General features: G+C 42.3%; 1 protein-coding gene across 1 annotated transcript in view; it reads right to left on the bottom strand.

Moving 5' to 3' along the window:
* STAB2 (stabilin 2) overlaps positions 1-20,542 on the bottom strand; it is a 75,474-nt gene that overhangs the window by 30,532 nt on the left and 24,400 nt on the right. Inside the window, exons 19-35 of the mRNA XM_066184690.1 lie at positions 16,721-16,807; positions 16,106-16,217; positions 14,715-14,895; positions 13,614-13,707; positions 13,260-13,418; positions 12,778-12,873; positions 11,932-12,027; positions 10,893-10,940; positions 8,024-8,160; positions 7,545-7,659; positions 6,512-6,589; positions 6,274-6,366; positions 6,042-6,149; positions 3,495-3,626; positions 2,326-2,451; positions 1,682-1,738; positions 384-479 (exon numbers count right to left, since the gene is read on the bottom strand). Coding sequence (XP_066040787.1) covers positions 384-479; positions 1,682-1,738; positions 2,326-2,451; positions 3,495-3,626; positions 6,042-6,149; positions 6,274-6,366; positions 6,512-6,589; positions 7,545-7,659; positions 8,024-8,160; positions 10,893-10,940; positions 11,932-12,027; positions 12,778-12,873; positions 13,260-13,418; positions 13,614-13,707; positions 14,715-14,895; positions 16,106-16,217; positions 16,721-16,807 — 1,815 coding nt within the window. The remainder of the gene's footprint in view (positions 1-383; positions 480-1,681; positions 1,739-2,325; positions 2,452-3,494; positions 3,627-6,041; positions 6,150-6,273; positions 6,367-6,511; positions 6,590-7,544; positions 7,660-8,023; positions 8,161-10,892; positions 10,941-11,931; positions 12,028-12,777; positions 12,874-13,259; positions 13,419-13,613; positions 13,708-14,714; positions 14,896-16,105; positions 16,218-16,720; positions 16,808-20,542) is intronic.

Raw genomic sequence — 20,542 nt, 5'->3', positions numbered from 1 at the left:
TTTTGGAATCTTTTGTCCTGTCCCTCAGATATCCCTCCAAAGCCTCTCAAGAGCTAGTCCTAGGGGATGGCTGCGGGGGGTGTTTTCACTTGGTGGGACCCAGGTGCCTTTCACCACCTCAGTGAGAGGTGGAGAATTGCTAGGGACAAGCATAGGGCTACCTTTCCCAAACCTGTGCCCCCCTGCACCATGTGGACCTTCCTGTCCTGCAGCTATCATCAGTCTTTAACCTTCAATTTCTGCTGTGTCCAGAATAAAGGTAAATAAATATACTGTCAGGAACTGCCTTGACATGCTGCGTGTGCTCAGTGGGAATTGTGAGGAGGATGAAGCTCAGGGAAGGGGGTTCCTGGTTTTAACCACAATAGAAGCAGTGAACTCACAATGACAGTTTTAGCGCACTTGGGCCGGCACCCGATCTGAATGGTGTACAGTCTCATGTGGTTTTCTGTGAGCACACAATATTTCTTCTCCCCTGCCTGAGCAAATATTGGAGAAACAGATGCACTTGTGAATAATTTTGATCAGCTACTTTCAAATGTGTTTAAAAATGGGACATTAACTTTATGCATGTTGTGTTCTGACTCACACATTCACAATTAAAATGAAGGAAATACTTTTAGAAATAAAAATGTATTAGCTAAATAATTTCTAGTGAACATATGATCAGTTTAACTCAGTGTCTTGTTGTGTTTTAAAGATGTCTAAAGTTGTCTTTGCTCAGAACTGAACAGATTCTGTTCAGAAGCTTTACAAACACTTTTTTTCACTTTCCACATTTTCTGATCTTTCTTATTCTTCTTGGAAAACTGAGTCATGAAGTTGTGCAAAAACAGCTGTGGAAAAATCATCTAGGTCTGAACACAATTGGGGAAAGATTGCTGAAGAAAGCTTTTGATTTCAGTATATGCTTGTGCGGAGATTGAGACAAGAATCCATCCTGTTGTTCATTGTAAAGGAAATGCGAACGAATTTGAGATTTATCCATGAGGAGTTAAATTTGATTTTGCCAGTCAAGTACTTTGATGAGATAGATGGGACTTGATCTGCTTTGGAATACCATTACTGGCATAATTAATTAAAAAAAAAAAGGAAAATATATGTAATCTCATTTGAGAGGGGTTCACAGATAAGTTAGATATCAAAAAACTCTAAATATCTGAAATTCTCCTGTGTTGGATCTGGGCATCCATAGTCTCTCTAACCTCCAAGTCTTCTTGTGATCATAGTTTACAGCATATTGCTGCGGATGGATTGAGTTTGCCCTTCTGTACGTCTCTGATTTGAAGGGCTCAAAGCTGGTTCTGTAATTCCTTCTGGAGCAGGCATACTCCAGACCACATTTAACTCCCCTAATTTTGCATGGTAGAGGTAAACTTTGCAGTTTGAGGAGTCTTAGTTGTCCCAGTGCATATGAGAAATTGGCCTTGAAAGATAAAGCTATCTTTAATCTGCCCTTTGCTACCTTGATCCTAAGCAGATTAAAAACAAAAAAAAAAATCTCTGAGGTCAGGGTGGTTTGAGTCTCTTGACTATAAGCAATATATGTAGCAGGCTGAGGTAGATACTACATTTTTTGTTGAAACTCAGGGAATTATATTAAAAATAGGATTGAATGCACATATAATCAGTTTTGATGTGAAAAATCCAACAACCCCAGCATTAATGAAAAAATACTTACTATTTCTTTTGTTCCTGGGGGACAACTTGATGGTTGTGAACAAATTCTGCACTTCTCCTTAAGCAACACAAATGGGAGGTAGTTAACAGACTGTACAGAGCTGCAGGCAGGTTGCTTCATAGAAAGAGAATGATTTCCAGCCACATTTCTAAATCTAGTCCTTGAGGTGCACTATCAGGATAACCCCTTTGGCAAAGAGGGTGAGGGAAGCTGTCCTGCTCAGCAAGGAAGAATATCCTTACAAGTGGCTCTGTGGAGACACCCTTCCCCCAAGGGGAAGAAGGAAAGATCATTTGGCTATTTTTATTTGCTCTTCTAAAATGTTACTCCCCACTCTATAAACAAGTGGTCTGGTTACAAAGATGTATTAGAATAATGCATTACTAATATTATCTGAATATTAGAGCTCAGGAATTTCTTACTCCTGAGCTACTCTGATTATATTTTATCCAGGCTGTCAGAACACTGATTTCAGGACCGAAGTTCTTTTAAGAGATGCTAAAACTCTGGTAGGAATGTCCTTTGTGGAAAATACGTGCATTCCTTGCTGCGAAGTAGTATCACATATCCTATACGTTTGAGCTTTGTTTAGCTATAGGTCTCTCTGAGGGGCTTTAAGCTTCTATACAAACAGGACCACTTACAATGATCACGGTATTATTGATATCACATCTGTTCTTCTGGATTTCCAGGACCTTTCCCAGTCCATGAATAATTCCTTTGTCTGTGGCAACGTTTGCATAGCTTATAGGAGCATCGTTTACGTATAGCTGCAAAAGACATGCAATCAGTTAGAGAGCAGCAGAGCTGTTCCATGGCTCTGTGGTAACCTGAGAAGTTGGAGATGGAAGAAAGAGAGAAATGCGCAGGGATCACTTAAGGAAAACCAACAAAGGTAGTTAGCATCAGGCACTTGCTCATATTCCAGCTGCTGCATTTAACTGCTTCACTGCACTGGAGGGTTAAATGGGATGACTTGCAGCTTGTTGAAATTTCTTAGCAGCAGGATTTGGCAGAGCGGCTTTTTCCAGGGGGTGTAAAGGCTATGAAGAAGGAGCCTAAGGCATGCCAAAAGGTGGGTTTGCTGTGTCTGGGGGATGTGGGGCTTCAAGGAAACCCTCTCAGCAGCTGCTCTTTCAAGGAGGACTCTCATCCTCTCAGTGAATATCCCACACTCCCAAAGGGCCCTCACCAGCAACAGTCCCACTGCAGGTGTTTTTTCAAGGCTCAGCTGTGGGCAGAGCAAAGAGCAGGGCTGAAACTGCGAGAGAGAAGCTTCCTGTCTTTCTTTGCCTATGCCCAGAGGGAGTTCTGGGGCAGAGGAGGACCAAGTTCCCTTCCTGGCCCTGTCTCTGAATCTTGCTGTGCCTGACTTTTCCATGAGTGGTATTGAAAGACGATTCACATTTGTTGCCCAGTGCTTTAAGCTCTTAGGATTGAAAGTGGAGTGAATCCACAGAAAATAGAATCAATGTTTTATAATTGAGGGCAGGTTTCTAATAGCCCTTTCAAGTCAGATTAATGACTCTTCTGGAACTCAGGCTTGTAGTTGCTAGAGACAGATACCTAAAATTCGATTCTTGATGTGAGCAGCACAACTGAAATCAAATTCAGTCAAAGATACCTTCAAGGGTGACTTTGAATTAAGCAGGTCTGAGACAGGCCTTGCATTTGAGTCAAATTTTTTGCTGTTGAGTCACAGAAGCTAATGAAGGATGCACAGGTCCTTTTCACTCCATGTCAGTTTAAAGCTGAAGATGAATTTGTAAAAAGCAGGAAACCTGTTTCTCCTAGCAGGTGCAGACAGCAGTACCTGGCTGTTGTGGAGGAAGAACCCAACCTGGTAGGAGAACCCTAGCATGGTCTCCCTGTGCATGCCATTGTGCAGGTTGTTCTTCAGGAGCTTTTCATCCAGCACAACATGATAGCGGATTTGGCCTTCATCCTGCCAACACACAATTACATTCAGAGTTAGGTAATAAAGAATGAAAACTTCCTAGGGATAGCATTTTACAGAGGGTTTTAAGCCAAACGTAGATTGCCTGAGTTTAAAGAGAAACTTCTCCAATAGGCAGGCTATTCCATATTTCCTCCTGTAGAGAGCCTGCATTCTTGCCACAATGAAAATGTTATTGACCATGGAGAGAGAAAGGCTATTGAACTGGGAGGACCAAGGTTTGTTTGAGCCTGAATGTTTCTGTGCATAGGGCTGGCTGCTGAATTCAGGGAAAAGTCAGAGGACTTTTTAGGACTCTGAACTTCAAGGGTCCATTTAACATGAAGAGTTGCATGTTCATGAGTGTTTTTATACTCTTTCCATACCTATTCCTTATTCCTTTGGGAAGTCCTGAATAACCTGTAGGGGAATAAACTGTGGTGAATGTTTAGAGTAATTTTTGTAACTATCCATCTATCCATTTATATTTTTATATCCGTATACCTATAATTTTTAAGGACATCTTCAGTCAATGAAGACTGCTTTTAATTGCCTTTAATTGAAGTGTTTTCTATGCCTGGTTGGTAGAGTGTATTCATATTTCGTTGAAAAGTGATGAAGTTACTCTCTATATATCAGAATTTTGTGCGGGTTTCCCAAGGCTTCTGCATCGTGTTCTGAAGCAGCTCTCCCCGACTAGGTGGAGGAAGCAGAAGCAGCATGTGTTGGTAAGAGATTGACCAATGTGAGAGAAGTTGGGGTGCTGGAGAGTTTAGGAACTGCCTAGCCAACAGAAAGTGCTGCTGCAACTTTGTCTTTGAAATAAAAGGTGCTTGTGGGAAATCCTGTTGCTCACTGTCCCCCTGCTCTGAATGTCCATGCTGCTCCTGTTCTTCTGCTCCTTCAGAAGTGTATGAAAGCAGGAAGCAGCTCCAGGATGTGAGATTTGTGATGTTGCCTGGCTGTGGCCACAGGGTGAAAGAGAGGCCATGACATTTCTTAGGACTGGCCTTGTTCCACAGATTTGGCAAAGAAATATTTGCAGATGAGAAAGTGGGAATTAAGATAGAGCTCATCTCCATCAGTGTGCAGCCCTGTTTGATCTCCTGAGTTTGATGAATTGTAGGAAAAGCTAATGCTGATCTGTCTTGATTTGTCTTTGATCACCAGAAGAGCTAGGACACCTTGCCTCATCAGGGCCAAGAAATGGGATCTTCTCCCTATGCCAAACTCTTCCCTCTGCACCAGAGTTCTTCCAGGGGTTTCACAAAGAGGTTAAACCTCAGGTAGACTTCACCTTATGGGGTTTTTTTTGATTTTTTTTTTCTCAGATTGCCACATCAGGCAAGGTTGGGAGGATGGAAGAAAGACTGAAGAAACATTGGTGAATAGTGGAAATAAAAATGATTTCTCTGTGTGTGTTCTCCAGATCTACTGGGATTGATGTCCTACATGTCTCTCAAAGTTTGTTATAAATTCTTCTTGTAGTGATGTGGAAATGACGATTTTGTGTCAAGAAACAATTAAAATAGTGTTCAAAGGCCATTTGAGCAGGTGAAGCTTGATCACTTGTGAAAGTGGGACTTTTGTCACGGGTCTGCTGTTATTGGTAAATGATTTGGGACGAGTCATTTGAACCCTGTGCTCCTGAGCTTCCTGGCTATAAATGGAGACTATGCAAGTAGGGATAGAGTGTGGCAGGGTAAATGTGTTTGGAAGAGATGGGGAAGAATTGAGGCCATTGGACAAATCATGGGTGAAGCTTCCTCTGCAAGGTGTGTGCAATCTAAAAAGCTGTTTCAAATTGGGGAAGATATGAAGAAAGCTGCTGGGATGGTGCAGAAAAAGGGTAACTTATCTTGGGGGGGAAACCAACAGAACCGAGAAGGCGGTTTGAACTTGTAAATATGTCAGAGTACAAATGCCAGAGAGTGAGCATTGCTGCAGCATTCCTGCAGGAGTGACAAGGCCAGCAACTGGATAGTTTTAAGAAAGAGTGAGAATATTTCATTACATTATAAATGATGGGGTATTAGTGGTGTCAGGGGACTGGAGTTTGTTCACCTAAAAAACTTATTTCAGTGCTTTTTCTGGTCACTCCTGTACTGATCTTCTTTACATAAAAAACCCTCACAAAATCCCAAACCAAAAAAAGTCTACTGACGAGATACCTTGGAAATTATCACCACGTTGTTAATCTAGAGAAGGCCAAAACACAGAAAAAATAGCTAGGCTCTTCCAGCAAGTCAGGAAAATATAGGTAGATCCATCCTATTTCATCTTCTCTGGTGTTACAGACAAAACCTGACTTACTGGATTTCTGGGAAACAAATCTCTTCCTATATCTGTGTCCTCCTAAGCCATCTACTTGAAACAAAGATGAAATATTGAGCTTTTAGGGCAAGCTTTGTGAGTAATACTTACCAGACTAGCAGATTTCTTATCCTTCAGGTAATTTTCTATGGCATCATTACTTGGGGCGAAGACTGTGTATGTGTTTGCCGCTTCTATTTCATTAGCCAGGCCGTATTGCTGTTGTGAAACACATTAAAAAAATCAGAGCAACCACAGATAGTCTGACACTAGTCTGAAATGCTAACAAAGCAGAGAGCTTCCTCTGTGCTGAAAACATTGTTGAAATGATGTGAAAGCTTACAATAATGTAGCCCCTGAAAATGGAATAGTCAGGCATTTGCTCCAGGCGGGCCAGCAGCCTTGGCATGACAGCGCTGCGGAGTGGGGTCAGGACCTGCAAAGGAGCAGATTTCCCACATCACCTACAAGGATCAGATGCAGGACAAAATGCTGTTCTGTGCAGTTTTGTCCACAGGAGGTTAATGGTTTTGCACTGCTTGCGGTGCAGAGGAGCAAATCCTTATCAATAGATTGTATACCTTATCAATGACATGAATGACCCCGTTTGTGGATGCAATATCGCTGGCCACAAAGTGCGCGCCCTCGAGGGTCAGGTTCTGGAAAAGCGAGAGGAGAGAGAGTTTGTGTTCACATTGTGGGACTGGTGTTTTCCCAGCAGCTCCCACTGTGGATTTCCACACCTTCCCAAACACTTGCCTATGGCTGCCCCATGGCACCACTCATGCCAAATCACGCCAGGGGCTGGGTTACCCTCAGGAAATCATGCACAGGGAGGGGGACTTCAGGACTCTTTGCTATTCCTGTGTGCAGACTGGCAAAGCCCTGGGCTTGCTTGCACTGGAGTGGTTACCTGGGATTAGGTGCACTTGCTTCCAGCACAGGGTGAGCTGAGCTCTGAGCTGATTCACACCCTCCCAGTTCTGTACAGCTTTGAAGGACCCTGTTCATAATTTTTCCTTCAGAGCATGGAGGTTGGGGGGAACTTTCCTCTCCCTTAATGGGGATGAAGCGCTTAAATGTGACGTGTATTTCCGGGAAATCCTCCTTAGAACATGGAATTTACCTAATAAAAAGGCTAAAGGGGAAGGGCTGCAACTTATTTACCATTAAAAATACTCTCAGGTGGTTTAGGACTATCAAGTTGCATATGTGGAGATGTGTGTTCTCACTGCTTCCTCCTACCTTCCGAGTTCCCTAAATTAAGTTATTTGGTTTCCTTGATGCTCTTTGTCTTAATTTAGCTCACACAGGCTGCTCCAGGCAAAGACTGCCCTTCTGCTTGGTTACAAGACTGCCCAGTGTTTGCAGCAGTTACTGGGACATTAGAAATTAATAATATTGTGGACAAATTTTGGTGATGTAAAGTGGTGGAGAAAAAGAAGCTAATGTTTCTCTCAGATGGCCCAATATAATTGAACTATGCCTTAAATGTTATGACATGTATTTTAAAAAATGCATAATGTCTGTGTGGTTTTGTAATACAAGAAAGTCAGTGGCAGTGATGGTCAGGGTTTGGTGTATGATATCACAGTGGTTTGCAGGTTATCTCACCCCATTTTCTTTAGACAAGTGTAGGAATTTGCTCTGTAGTGATGTTGGCAGCATGTCAGAGGACGATAAATTCTGGAAATCAGCAAAGCTGTAAGCTCCTGTCAGTACATGATACCTAAAGGAAATTAACTGGATTTGAATGTTTTGTATTTTCTCTGTTTTTTTTTTCTCTCTTATTTCAGATAAACATTCTTAGTGTGTCTAAAACTGTGGCTTTAAGCAGGAATTCCTTTTACAACACCTTGTTCATGTTTTGATCTTAGTTCAACCTTTAAACATTTCTGACATAATATAAAAAATGCCTTTTTTCCCAGTGGCCTTGCTACAGAGATTTGTACCACTGGAACTAGAAGGGGAATCCTATGCCCTTCCTTTTAAAATCACAATACATGTCTTGCTCTAGTAGCTTCAAACCGAAGGCTTTTTTAGCATAAAAACCAGTTAATTTAAAAAGCCAAACCCCCCAGCCATTAACGTACTTAAGGAGAGTTGGAATGTTACTTTTTGACATCCAAAAGGCTTTCTCATCTTCATCCATGTTTTCAATTGCTTGCAGAGAAGGGACAAGCACAGTTAGGTTTGAGGTGGTGGACAACACTGAGTTTATCTTGGCCTCCTGCACGAAAGTAAAGAGGATAAAACATTCTAAGGATGCTCTATAAATAGTAGCTGGTGACATTTTAGGCAAGGTGGAGTATGTGACGTGCTTTGTGACCAGCCTGGAAAGGAAAAAACTATTATTCTGAGCGATGACTTGAACAATAGCACTTAGAGCTGTACAAAAATGGTAAATGAGTGTCTATTTTTTACAGAATGGAGTGCCAGCATTTAAAGGGTAGGGATAATGTTCAGGTCAGAATTAATTGTTTTTTTATTATGGCACATCTAACCTGACCCTCAAAAAAGTTAGCCTGTCTCATAGGTTTTGTATTATTCACTTGAATATTAAAAAAAAAAAAAAAAGTGATAAATGCCTGTGGTTACTGATAAATTCAAGTAACTTGCTCTTGCAGACCACTCCATGCTGTTTAATAGATAGAAGGACTATGAACCATGATATAAGAAACTCCCATGACACAATGTGACACATTTGGAAGAAGACTATTATTTAACATGGCTGGGATTTTTTTCAAGATGTCCAAGAGTTATCTGTGCCCACTAGCACTGCAGTGGAGCTTGCTGCTGACAGCTCTAATTTTAGATGGGGATTGTGAGATCTGTAGCATGCACAAATTAATTCTTCTTCCATATTTTTTTTCTGCCTTAAGGATGGAAAGAGTTTGCACTGGAGAGGATTTTTCCAGTCGTGTGGATTTTTTTTTTTAACGGAAAGCTAGATATTTACATGTGATCTTGCTGAAGATGGGGTTCTCCAAGCTTTTCACAGGCTCCACAACTTGCCATTTTTGATACTGCGAAACTTGAGGGAGCAGTGTGAGCTTGGATTCTACCTTTTTGCAGCTGGTGTGCTGCCTGGAAGCTGGCTTGTTTTGGATAGTTCTTCATTACCCATTTTGGGTTTTAAGTCAAGGAGGGAATCAGCTCCCTTAAATAGCTGGGAATTTTGTCTCTGTTAGATGATCTTTCTTTCGAGCCATCATGCCTATCACCTTCCAAATATTTAAATATAGAAAGAGCAACAAACTTCCCCTTCTCATCCTTCCTGACCAGCAAGAAAAATATTTGGTTTTGAAAAGTGGTAAACATCACATTCCTGCTCAAGTACAAAGTTAAAAACCCACAGACGGAGATGCCTCCCTATTTTGCTCATGTTTGTAGTTACCAGTGTTTAAGTGATAGCATTTCTCTGAAGTGTAGCAGAAATTTCCACATCTCTGTTTCAACAGATTTTACAGAATCTTCCCTCTGATTTGTTCCCTCATTATCTAAAGAGCAGATTAGCAGGTGAGCAGCATTTCCTATTCTGGCCATTTCTTTAAATTCTTTAATTTCTCTATATAGTGTCCAGTGCCACAGTCTGAGCTCAGGGCCAGGCAGACAACTGACTTGAATTAGCCACACTGAGCTCTCTTAAGAAGCTCCCTGAGGTGTTCCTTGCAGTTATGTACTTTAATGATCCCCAAGCCATCTAACTTTGAAAAGCCTTAAAGCAATTAATGTGCTGTGTCTTCTGCTTCTGATGCTATTAATTAACAACACATCACTGTCTTTTTTTGTTCACCATGTATTTGCTGTACACCTTTTACCTTTAGTTTTTAAGTTCTTTGTGGGAGCAACTGGTTTTGGTCTTTGTTCATACAGTTCCAATCACAGCGGGGTAAGACCTCTAATGTCACTGCTGCTTCACTAATAAATGATTGCATGTGGAAATAGAAAGTAGATTTTTGATGACCAGTGTATCCACAACTTTGGGGTTTAAAACCTAATTTGGTGTTTCTTCCATAATCTGGAGCCAAACAAGTTAATCTCTTTCCTCACTGAGGTTGTTCAACCTGGAGAAGACTCCAGGCCTTTCAGTATTTAAAGGGAACTTGTACGAAGGATGGGGGCAGACATTTGAGCAGGACCTTTTGCAAAAGGATAAAGGATAATGATTCTAAATTGAAAAAGGGTGGATTTAGGTTAGATATAAGAAAGAATTTTTTCTGTGCAATGAGGGTGATGAAACACTGGAAGAGGTTGCTCAGGGAGGTGGTGGATGACCTGTCCCTGGAGACATTCAGGGTCAGGCTGGGCAGGACTCTGAGCAACCTGATCTAGTTGAAGATGTCCCTGCTTATGGCAGGGAGATTGTACTAGATGGCCTTTAAAAAGGTCCTTTTCTACTCAAACCAGTCTATGATTCTATTTCCTGCACCTCAATCAGGCCTGCACAGACTGAGTTTTTTCCTGCTCTCTTGTTGTGGCAACAGCACAGTCCAGCCATACGCTTGCATTTTCCTACCATGGGGCACATGACAATGGGGGGTAAGGCATTGTCTTCCCTTCCTACTTGTCATTTTATTGAATGAGAGAAGTTGAAAGGAGACACCTTGGGATCATGTTCAGTTTCTGCTCGCACCCTGCTGCTGCTTGTCTGGACTGCAGTGTGTTTTCATGCAAAATCAGTCATGGCTTATGTCACTCCCTGCCTCAGAGAGCACTGGCTCTGCTGCTTGTGAAGCTTTCTTACTCGCTGATTTTGGGTTCAGAAGTTGTTTATCAGGCAGAAATAGGGAACTAGACGACCAACTCCTCCACAACTGTGGGAAAGGCACCCTGATGCCTCTCCAGATCTTGAACTTCTCTCTGGCAGAAATATTGCTGTGAGGTTCCCCGTTTCTACAAGGCTCATGTATTTCTGCAAACTTGAACATACTACAGAAATCAACCAAGAAGCATACTTACATTAACCCATTGGTTAAAAGCAGCTGCTTCTGACAGAGTGGATAGCTCCTGATTAGAAAGAAGAGAGACCAATGAGTTTGTAAACTATAATTAGCTGTACCAAAGTGCTCTTGACTGTGCTGCAACCCACCGTGTCTGGTCTGGCTCATGTGACATGGAGGAGGAGGTTTTCAGTGTGTGTGAAAAGCAATCTCATGAATGTTTTCTTAATACAGATACTTTCGGGTAATGGGAATGGTGAGTTACCATTTCTTGAAAATTAGGCCATGGATTGCTTAGGTGTATACCTGACCTTGGTATATGCTGTGTACTGATCTCAGTCTAAGCATTAATTTCATGTGATTTTAAACTTAATTCTTCTGTTAACTCCATATAAAATTGATTGAAATATATGTTGTTTAGCGGATATTTGTACAGCATCTTACACATCACCCAGACCTTATTCTGCCACAGTACTTAGAACAGAGATAGATGATAATATAAGCAGGGGTGGCAGATAGTGCTGAGAGCCATGTCGGATTATTGCCAGGAGCTGAGACTGAGGACACTTTCATTTTTCCTGTGCTGTTATGTGTATATTTATTTCACCAATTGGCTTGTTTGGGTTTTATCTGCCTGGGGATCAGCACAGTTTGTTTCAACATGATAAATTGATCATTTCCACAGAGACTGCAGGGCAGAACTCCAGAAGAGTTCAGTGCTTGGTGCTCCCAGCTGGCAGGTGAGTGCTTAGCACTTCTGCAGGTCTGGACTCTAGGATTGGCGTTTTTCAATTTGTTTTCAATTTCAAATTTTCAAATTGTTTGAAGCCAGAAAAATGCTCTGCACTCTTAGGCTCCTTTCCAAGCCATATTTTTAAACACAGATCATTTATGAAACAGGCAAGCATCTCCCACTGGAACACTCTTTGCAGAGATAACTGGTGGGCATCATATTTTTCTGACTGTTTATAAAGGCTCTGCTACTCTCTCTGGTTAAGATGCAGGATGAGACCTGTGCAGCAGGTCCTGTGTCCAGAGGAAGTGACCACGTTACTTACATCTGCAGCGTTTCCGTAGCATATTGTACCATCCCCCTCGTAGCCCTTTGGGCACACACACTCCCAGCCACGAGAAGACTTGAGCTGACATGTTGCCTTGGAACCAGAAAGAGAGAGAATTTGTCAAATACTCAGGAGACCACTCCAGCAAGGGTGGCCTGTGAAGCCTCTTACTAGGACCTGTTTATATATAAGCATAAACTTTCGAATGAGCTTTTCACCATCTTCCATGGGTGTTCTCACCTTCCAGTAGGACACACTCCATCAACCCAGGGCACTAACTCCCTCCCCTACCCACCATGCACTAAGTCTGTAGGAATCTAAACCCTTGCTTGCTCCACCTTTTCTTGTTTCCTCCCTTCATATTCTGGGCCCTATTCTTTCTTCTGAATATGGCAGATCCATCCTCTGCTTCCCAGTGTTCCTCACCTCAGCTCTGTTCCTGTGCCCCAACTGAGGCTGGGACTCCAGGGCACAGCAGAGCACATGCAGCTGCTGATAAAGCTGATAGATGCCTGGTAGAGATGCTTGACTTGGGTAAATATCCCAACAGGATAGTGCATCCATATTGTAATTGCTGGTAGAAAAACAGCATTTACTTATTCCAGGCTTGAGATGGTCCTTCTGTACTGGCAGGTTAGGGAGCTGCCCTTGCAGTCTATCCTCAGCTCATGTACCATACTGATGTGGTTCACACAGTTTTTGGTGCTTGTAGAACTGCTTGGAAAGTGCTTTCTCAAATAGAAGTTGCAGGCTTGAAATGGCAAATAAATTCTATGGTGTGTGCAGGAGGCAAGGTGTGATATGTATCTGAACACTTTGTTTAGAGAGTGATTAATTACTCACCAGATGATGGCATTTTCCATTTTGTTCCAGGCACGAGTTTATGGGTGTGCATTCAATTCCATTCCCCTGAAATCCATCCTTACACTTACAGTCATTCTGTTGTTTTGATAAAACATGGCAATTCATTAAAATGATTAAAATAGTGTGCATATTCTAGACATGGTGAATCAGTTTCTCTGTGTTTCTGTAGCTTAGCATTGCCCTTAGTGGAATGACACTGACTAATATCTGCAGAAGACCTTTATACCTGACATCTATTTATGTACTTTCTAAAAATGTGTTTGCTGCCCCAGCACCACCACATAGAAACGAGGGAACACTGGAATTGGAATTTAAGGAACTGCTTTGGGTAGAGAGCACCATGTGGAAATAACATCGTGGCTGTGAGGGAGAGGAGGCTTTGGGGAAGAAAACATTTTACTCTGGCAGAGTAAAATGGCCGAGGACACGCTCTGAAGGTGACACTGAATGCGAGGACCTACCTGACCTGGCCCAATGTATATGCAGGTGGCATTCTCATGGCACTGTGCTGTGGTGGGCAGCAGGCAGTTGTTGATGGCTGAGCAGTCCCTTCCATCGCCTGTCCATCCTGCCTGGCAAACACACCTGTGCTCCCCTGGGCCTGTCTGAACACACTCAGCCTAGGGGAAGATGCAGAGGCAGCCATTCAGGACTCTTAGAGGACATATGGCTTTAGCCATAAGGCTTCTCTAAGCTCTACAGTGGTATCTGGGGAAAGAGCCTGGAACTCCAATGAAAACTGTAACTCTTCTGTAGAAGTTTCTGGCCCAACCTTCCTCTTTGCTTACCTGTCTGTGGGAAAAGCACATACTTACATTGATATTGCAGCCACCAGGGTTTAAAACAGCACAAGGATCAACTTGGCTGCAGCTCAAGCCGTCTCCCTCATAGCCAGGTTTGCAAACACAGCTACAGAGACAAGGGGAGGAAGGAGGCGTTACACGTGACAGGACAGCTCTTAAGTACAGTGATTGTTTTCCACTGCAACGTGCTATTTATAGTCAGCTGAAAATTGGTAACCTTGGATTCATGATGCAAGTAGCTCAAGTGTGTGCATTATGGTTTTTTCCCAAAATGTTGACTGGGTTAATTAGAGTCAAATCAGGGATCCATTCTCTGCATATGAGACAGGGAGTGAAATTAATTCTGAGCTGATGTTATCATTGGAAAGTTGAGCTAACAGCTCTAAAATATTTATGGACTGGTTATGCTCTCTTCCAGTGACACAGAAGATGGCTCTCTCCCTGAAATGTGTGCAAGACAACGAGCACTGCTGTTTCCCTGGGTCCCTCCCCAGGATTAACCTATATTGGAGAGAATTACTTAAGCACTCAGGTTCTGCAGCATCCCCCATTGTGCTTTGTCGTGACTCATTATGGATACACTGCGGCAAGAGGCAAACTTGCTGCGTGTGAAGGTGAGCTTTAGGCAAGTGCAGGGCAGCTGAGCAATAACAGAGTTTTGTGACCAGGACTGAGGAACCTGTGCTGAACTCTGTGGTGCTGTGGTGTGTAAAACCTACCTGAGCTGACCAGAATGAGATATGTCCTCAAACTGTTGAGAATTTCATTCTTTTTCAGCAGGGCTTAAACTCCTAAACCACTAAGGCGTAATTAGAAATAAGAACATCCTAAAAGCCTCTGTAGATGTTGGAAGGAAGGGAGGCTTTTAATCAAGGATCAGATCTGTATGCAACTGTCTTTCAGCATTAAATATATAAGGTACAGGATATTGAGAACTTGTAATTATTATCTTGCAACTCAAAGCTGATGTGGTGCATGATTATGCTTATTTGCTGCATAGCAGGATTGCAGTGGCTGCTGTCTGTGCACTGCTGCCAGGGACTGTTTTGGTCAGGCAAAGGGGAAGGAGCTGCAGCACCGTGAATATTAATTTGATGCAAGTTACTGAGTTACCTCACTGTGCCATCGCTTAGCTGACAGTCTGCATGTGCATGGCAGAGCTGTAGGGAGGGCTCACAGGGAACAATCTGCTTCTCACAGAGTTTCCCTGCGTATCCAGTTCTGCAGGATCCAGGAAGACATGTCCCATCGCTGTCGATTCGGTTATTACACTCCCCATAAATGCAGAGGCACTCTACCAGAGAGAAATTGCAATGTGCAATTCCACAGTGGAAAAAGGCATTTTTCCCTACATGGCATTTCTTATGAATCAGCTCTTCCTATTTTTTTCAAGGATCTAAACTTTTGTAGTTTTTAATCTCACTTTGATGGAGGACTTGTTTGTTAATCATAGCCATGTCTTTTCAGGTGTGTTTTATGGGTAACTATTTAAAACCTGTTGTATTTTTACACTGCTCTTACCAATGAATTTCATAGTGCTTCAGAGAGGTAGGAACAAAATACTGTGTCCTAGATGATAAAAGTTATTCGTTGCATGACTTTTGCTGTGCTTTCAGTGACAGGTAAGCCTTTAAACACTGGACCCACAGATCCTAGATTACTCAGTGCTGGGTACACAGAGCATCAGCACAGACCTGCCAGGACTTTGCTAGGACTGGGGATTAGTGCTGCTAGAGGCACAGCAATGTGCCCAAAGGACACAGCAGGAAAGCTTTGCTCATTCCAAAGAAATGCCAGTGGTGACTAGTAAAGCAAGCACTTATTACTTTGGTGGGACTAGAGTTTAGGAACTACCACCATTCCTTATGGAATTTGTGTCTCAGCTTTTGTCCATGTACCTCAAATGAGCTGTGCTTCATGAATGGCAGGCTGCTTCATAACAAAGAAGGATAAAAATGGCTTTGTAGATGAGGAATGTATCTGTATTTGATGTTGTATATGCTGTAGACTCTCAAATGTATTATGGTTTGGCTCAGTAGGATTAAATCTGTCAGTGTAGAACTATAAGCTATAAAATAGAGCAGAAATTATTCAGTGAGGACAGTTAAGTAGCCTAAACATGTCTTGTTTATAGATCTAGTTGTTCTTAGGTTTCACGTGTTTGTCATTGCAGGCAGAATCTGTTCTGTTGTGGGCAATAGCAGATGGAAACAGAATTGTAAAGATTTTCTTTACAATTACTTGTGTGAGGAGACAGAAATCAAAAGAACAATAAATTAGTATAAAACAAGCTATGCCCTCTGCAAAAAGTAATTTAGAATATTTACACTGACCCTGGCCTTATGATGTGCCTCTTCGAAATAGGAAATGAAAATACCCCAGGAACATCTTGCTCATTCTCCATAGAGACTGTTTAGCAACCAATTAACTCCTACCAGATCATCACTAGGGCCCAAAAAGAAATAGGCCATGCTCTTGTGCTGAGGCTATAGAGCTGCACTTACCTTTGTCACACCGAGGTCCATATTTGCCAGGGTCTGAGCAGAACTCACAGCTCAAACCTTGAAATGCCTCAGAGCAAACACAAGTCCCGTTTCCATCCAGGCCATCCATACACTGTGATATGGAAGGGAGGAGATTGTTATGTAGGAATTCAAGCAGATCTTTACCCTAGAAAAGAGACTATTTGCCTGTTTTGTGACTCTGATAGACTCTCAGGAAGAACCCCAGCTTTGCTGAAAAAGGTGTTTCAAAGCAAAAACTTTCCTTATGCTTTTTCTTTGCTGCTATATATTCTACCTTTCTTTGCAGTTTTTACGTGAGAATAGCGAGCTGGGTCATTACTCTGTGTTGTGCAAATTAAAACATGAGAATGGGCCACTCAGCCTTGCCTGTGTGTTGGAACCCTAGGAATCTGAAATTTGGACATTTGAGAGGTTCATTTTCCCTCCTACCTATAACTGAACCTGAAATTCATGGCCATCACTGGACACAGATGAAGGGGGCAGCCCTTGTGGAGCCCAACATTCCTGTTGTGCAGAAATGCTCCAGGGTCTTTTGGGACACAGCTCATCCTTCCCCCCTCTGGAGTGCAGGGTGCTGCTGGATGCTCTGCTTACCTGCCCATTTCCAGAGCAGGGTTTGGAGAAACCTCCTGGACACGGTCTGCAGTCAGGGCCAAAGAAGCCTTTGCAACACTTTCGTTCCTGCAAAATAAAGAAAACATCCTCTTTTTCAGTGCTTTAGAGTAGGGACAGTGTATAAAGACCCAATCTTTATTGTGTTTTGGCCCTCTGGGAAAGGCCTGCAGGGAAAACTGTCTCTGAAAAGCTTTATGTTGAACCAGAACCAACTCTGCAAAGGCCTTGTTAAAGGCCAGGAAGGGTGGTGACAGTTCAATAAGGGCATGCGCAAGACCACCAGGTATTGCCCTTGTTCTTATCAGACTCAGTGCTAGAAATCCCCATCCTGTCTCCACTTATGAACATGCCAGTGGGATCTGCTCGTATTGCGTGCAGTCTCATATGTGCCCGTGAGAGTACAGTGGAATTAGGATGCAGGCAGTTTCCTTGGAATCTGAGATCAGGAACCTCAGGATGTTTTGCCCCAGGGAGATACTGTGACAGTCAGATGTGCTGCTTTGACCTTCCTCCTTCCCCTCTGCATCAGTGTGGGATTTAGCCACCATGCAGCTCTGAATGGCCCTTTCAGTCGTATCTGTTGTTTTATTTGTGAAATGGCTTCTTTATCCATTTATTTGTAAAGGGAAACTGTGTATTAGAAAAGGCTCATTTGCATGTGTGATTCAAGAGAACTAGGAATTAGAAAAAGGCTTACAAAGCTTACTGTTTTTAGACTTATCTGCCTGTCACTAAGTGGTGCTCACAAAGTGCAGAAGCCTGTTTAGGAGCCCCAGAAGCCAGAAGGGTGTAAGTACTTCTCAGGGGCTAATGATTTCTGCAAGAACTGGACTTCCCAAGAAGTAGTTGGGGTGTGATTCTCGTGAGTGTTTCCCACTCATTGTTATCTGATACCATGGGAAGTCCTGGGACAGAAGTGGCTGGGACCAGGAGAGGGTGAGTTGTCCTGTTCTTCATGGGTGAAGCTGTATGGGAAAATGAGTACACCTGGACTTAGAGCCTCATGTGAAAACTCCTGCATGGCAGAGTATGAGTGTGCTGTTGTCAATGACATATGAAATCTAATCTGGATTTTCCCTGATATTTAGCTCTGAGATGTGTGCTAGCTCCTCTCAGCCTGGTGTTGAAATGCATGGAAACTGCATGGATATGTCCAAACATCTCTCAATTCCAAAAGAAAAGTTCACCATGTATAAGATGATATTTTGGAAAACTTTTACAAACATTTCACCTAAAGGAGCTGTAATTCTATAGCTTTGCTGTTATATTGTAGGCTTTAGTATAGTCAATTCTTGAAAGGTTTGGGTGTTCCATAAACAGCTCTGTTTTGAGAAAGGCTGGAACATGCACAAAAGGGAAACATTAGTATTTCTAAGCTACGTAGAGTTCTGTGATACAGTCTTAATATCACAGCATAATTTACCTGGAGAACAGAAAGCACCTTGCTGGTATTGCATTTTAAAATTTTATTAAATTACTTATTTTTCACAATATGAACTTTTTTTTCATTGTTTCTGAGTTCTGATTTACAGGACTGCTATCAGTTAATTTTTATAAAATAGGGAATAACATTCCTGTGGTAGCTAGACTTGAATTTTGTATGTGGAGAAATATGCAGCTAAATTTGCATCTCTTAGATATAAAGCAGATGGGAGATCTTCAATCCTTCCTGAACCTGCGTCTACAGACTGTTACTTCAGGGAGGATGCTTAATCAAAAGGAAACTTCTAACAGATGTGAGGTCTATTTTAAACATATTCAGTTTATTAACTCTCAAAGCATCATCATCTGATTCTCATTGCTCACATCTCTCCTCTGCTGAAATAGGACTTGCTCCACCTGAGAAACAAGTTAGAGCTTCTATGAAGTATACAGGGAATTTTGCAACAGCAAACAAAATAATGCTGAAATTATCAGATTCAGTCATCGCCAAAAAGACGTAAAAGAATGTATATATATCTATATATCTCTCTGTATTTTTATGAAGTCTCCTGTATTCATATGTGGTTCTTTTGCTCTCTACGTTGGCAGAGCAACAACCAAAATATAGGAATGACTTCCCCCTGTGCCTTTTGTACAACCAGCAACTCTGTTGGGAAATGTCACTTAGAATGGGCTGTGCATCCTGGGGACAGGGAGACAGTGCATGTTGTAAACGACCTGCACACACCTTCTAGATGGAAACAATAGGGATAGGGATTTAAAAAGGCATTATACCAACTGCTGAGATGCGTACTTATGGATGGTGTATCCTGTGAATTTTAAGTACCTCTGTTTTATGACTTCTAAGTGTTACAGCATGAATCTGGAGCCAAAGGGCAGCACCAGGGCTATATCTACTGGCTTTGATTTTTGAAGAATGCTGGTTCATTTCCACCTTCTCCTTTCTTTCTCCCCTTTTCCTTCCCTCACTCCCTTCTTTTAATGAATATGGAGCTTCCTCAACAGAAGAAAACAAGGACACGAGTACACTGGTGTCTTCTATTCAACTCAGTATATTGAGTTAACTAATGTTGTCTGAGAGTTTAGTGAAGCCTACACATTTAACTTCTATGAGAATATTTTATTTTTTCTGGGAAAAACACAGATTAATTGAGTCTAGAACGCAAGCACTGTGAACAGAAATTTGTCTTGTGTATAGGCGGCAAAGAATTTTCTTCCCCATCGTAGATTCTGTACTACATTATAATCCAGTGGTACAAAGATATTTTTTTGACTTCACCCTTTGGTTTCTTTACCTGACTAGCCAATTTATCACCCTGTGTTGGTGACAGAGGCTGGCAATTACATTACTGAGGAGATATAAACTCCACTGGCAGTTTTAAAGGTGATTTCTCTGCAAACTCAACATGCAATAACTTCAGAGAGGTTAAACCTTTCAGAGTGTGGATATGGAGTTTGTCCAAGCTATGGTCCTTGTGACTATCAATGCCTTGTTTTTCAATCAAGTTAGCATAAATCCTAGAGCCAGAATTTGATGTGTTACATTGCTGTGTTTTGTAGCCATTGGACAGGAGACTATAAACCTGAATTATGGCCTTTCTCCCACAGATTTATCACTGGAGCTGTGGGGAAAGAATCAGATACTTGTTTGGATTTAGTAGTCCTTCACGTTGTACAGGACTTAAAGGAATAAAGGATCAGAATTAAAAAGAATTTTTGCATCAAATAGCTGAGGTACCAATATGGCTACTATGCTTTGAAGGTTTTTGGGTCAGATGTATCTTGGCAAATAGATTTAGACATTTTAAAAGCTCTTTTATAAGCTGCATAGGCATGTCTGAAGCCGACACACGGTCTTGCTTTTCTTCGTATTTCTGAAAATACAAAGTGCACCTTTGTTCCTTTGGAACTTAAAAATCTGGCTGATCGTTGTGGGCAATGTTTCCCCCTGTTGGTGTTGCTCTCCTTGCTGCTCAGTGCCCACTTAGTGTCACCTACTCAGTCCCTTTCTTCCCCTGGAATGGTCCCACCCATGTGTACCTGCCCCCTCCTTTTCCTGAGGATGGCAGTCTGGTCTCTCTCTTCTGCCACGCCCCAGCAGAGGACAGATCAAAGTGTCTGCACCTCCGGGAAAGGTCAGATCTGCCTGTTTTCAGTATCAGATTGATACACTGCCTTTACTTTGAAGTAATTGGAGCACAGAGATGTATTCCCATCAAATCTGCCACAGCGGTGGAGATCTCTGGGGGAAGGTGGAGCAGGGAACCGGGGTCAGCTGCTCCTTCAGTGCTCCCCTCACCACTTGTCAGATCATCATAATTGGCTGTAGTCCACACATCAGGCAGGGACTGAGGACCT

Source organism: Chamaea fasciata, unplaced genomic scaffold, assembly GCF_029207755.1.
Source record: "Chamaea fasciata isolate MVZ Bird 193981 ecotype frontalis unplaced genomic scaffold, bChaFas1.0.hap1 SCAF_5, whole genome shotgun sequence".
NCBI lineage: Eukaryota > Metazoa > Chordata > Aves > Passeriformes > Sylviidae > Chamaea > Chamaea fasciata.
The sequence above is the reverse complement of the archived record's forward strand: the minus strand, read 5'-3'. Positions and strand labels throughout refer to the sequence as shown.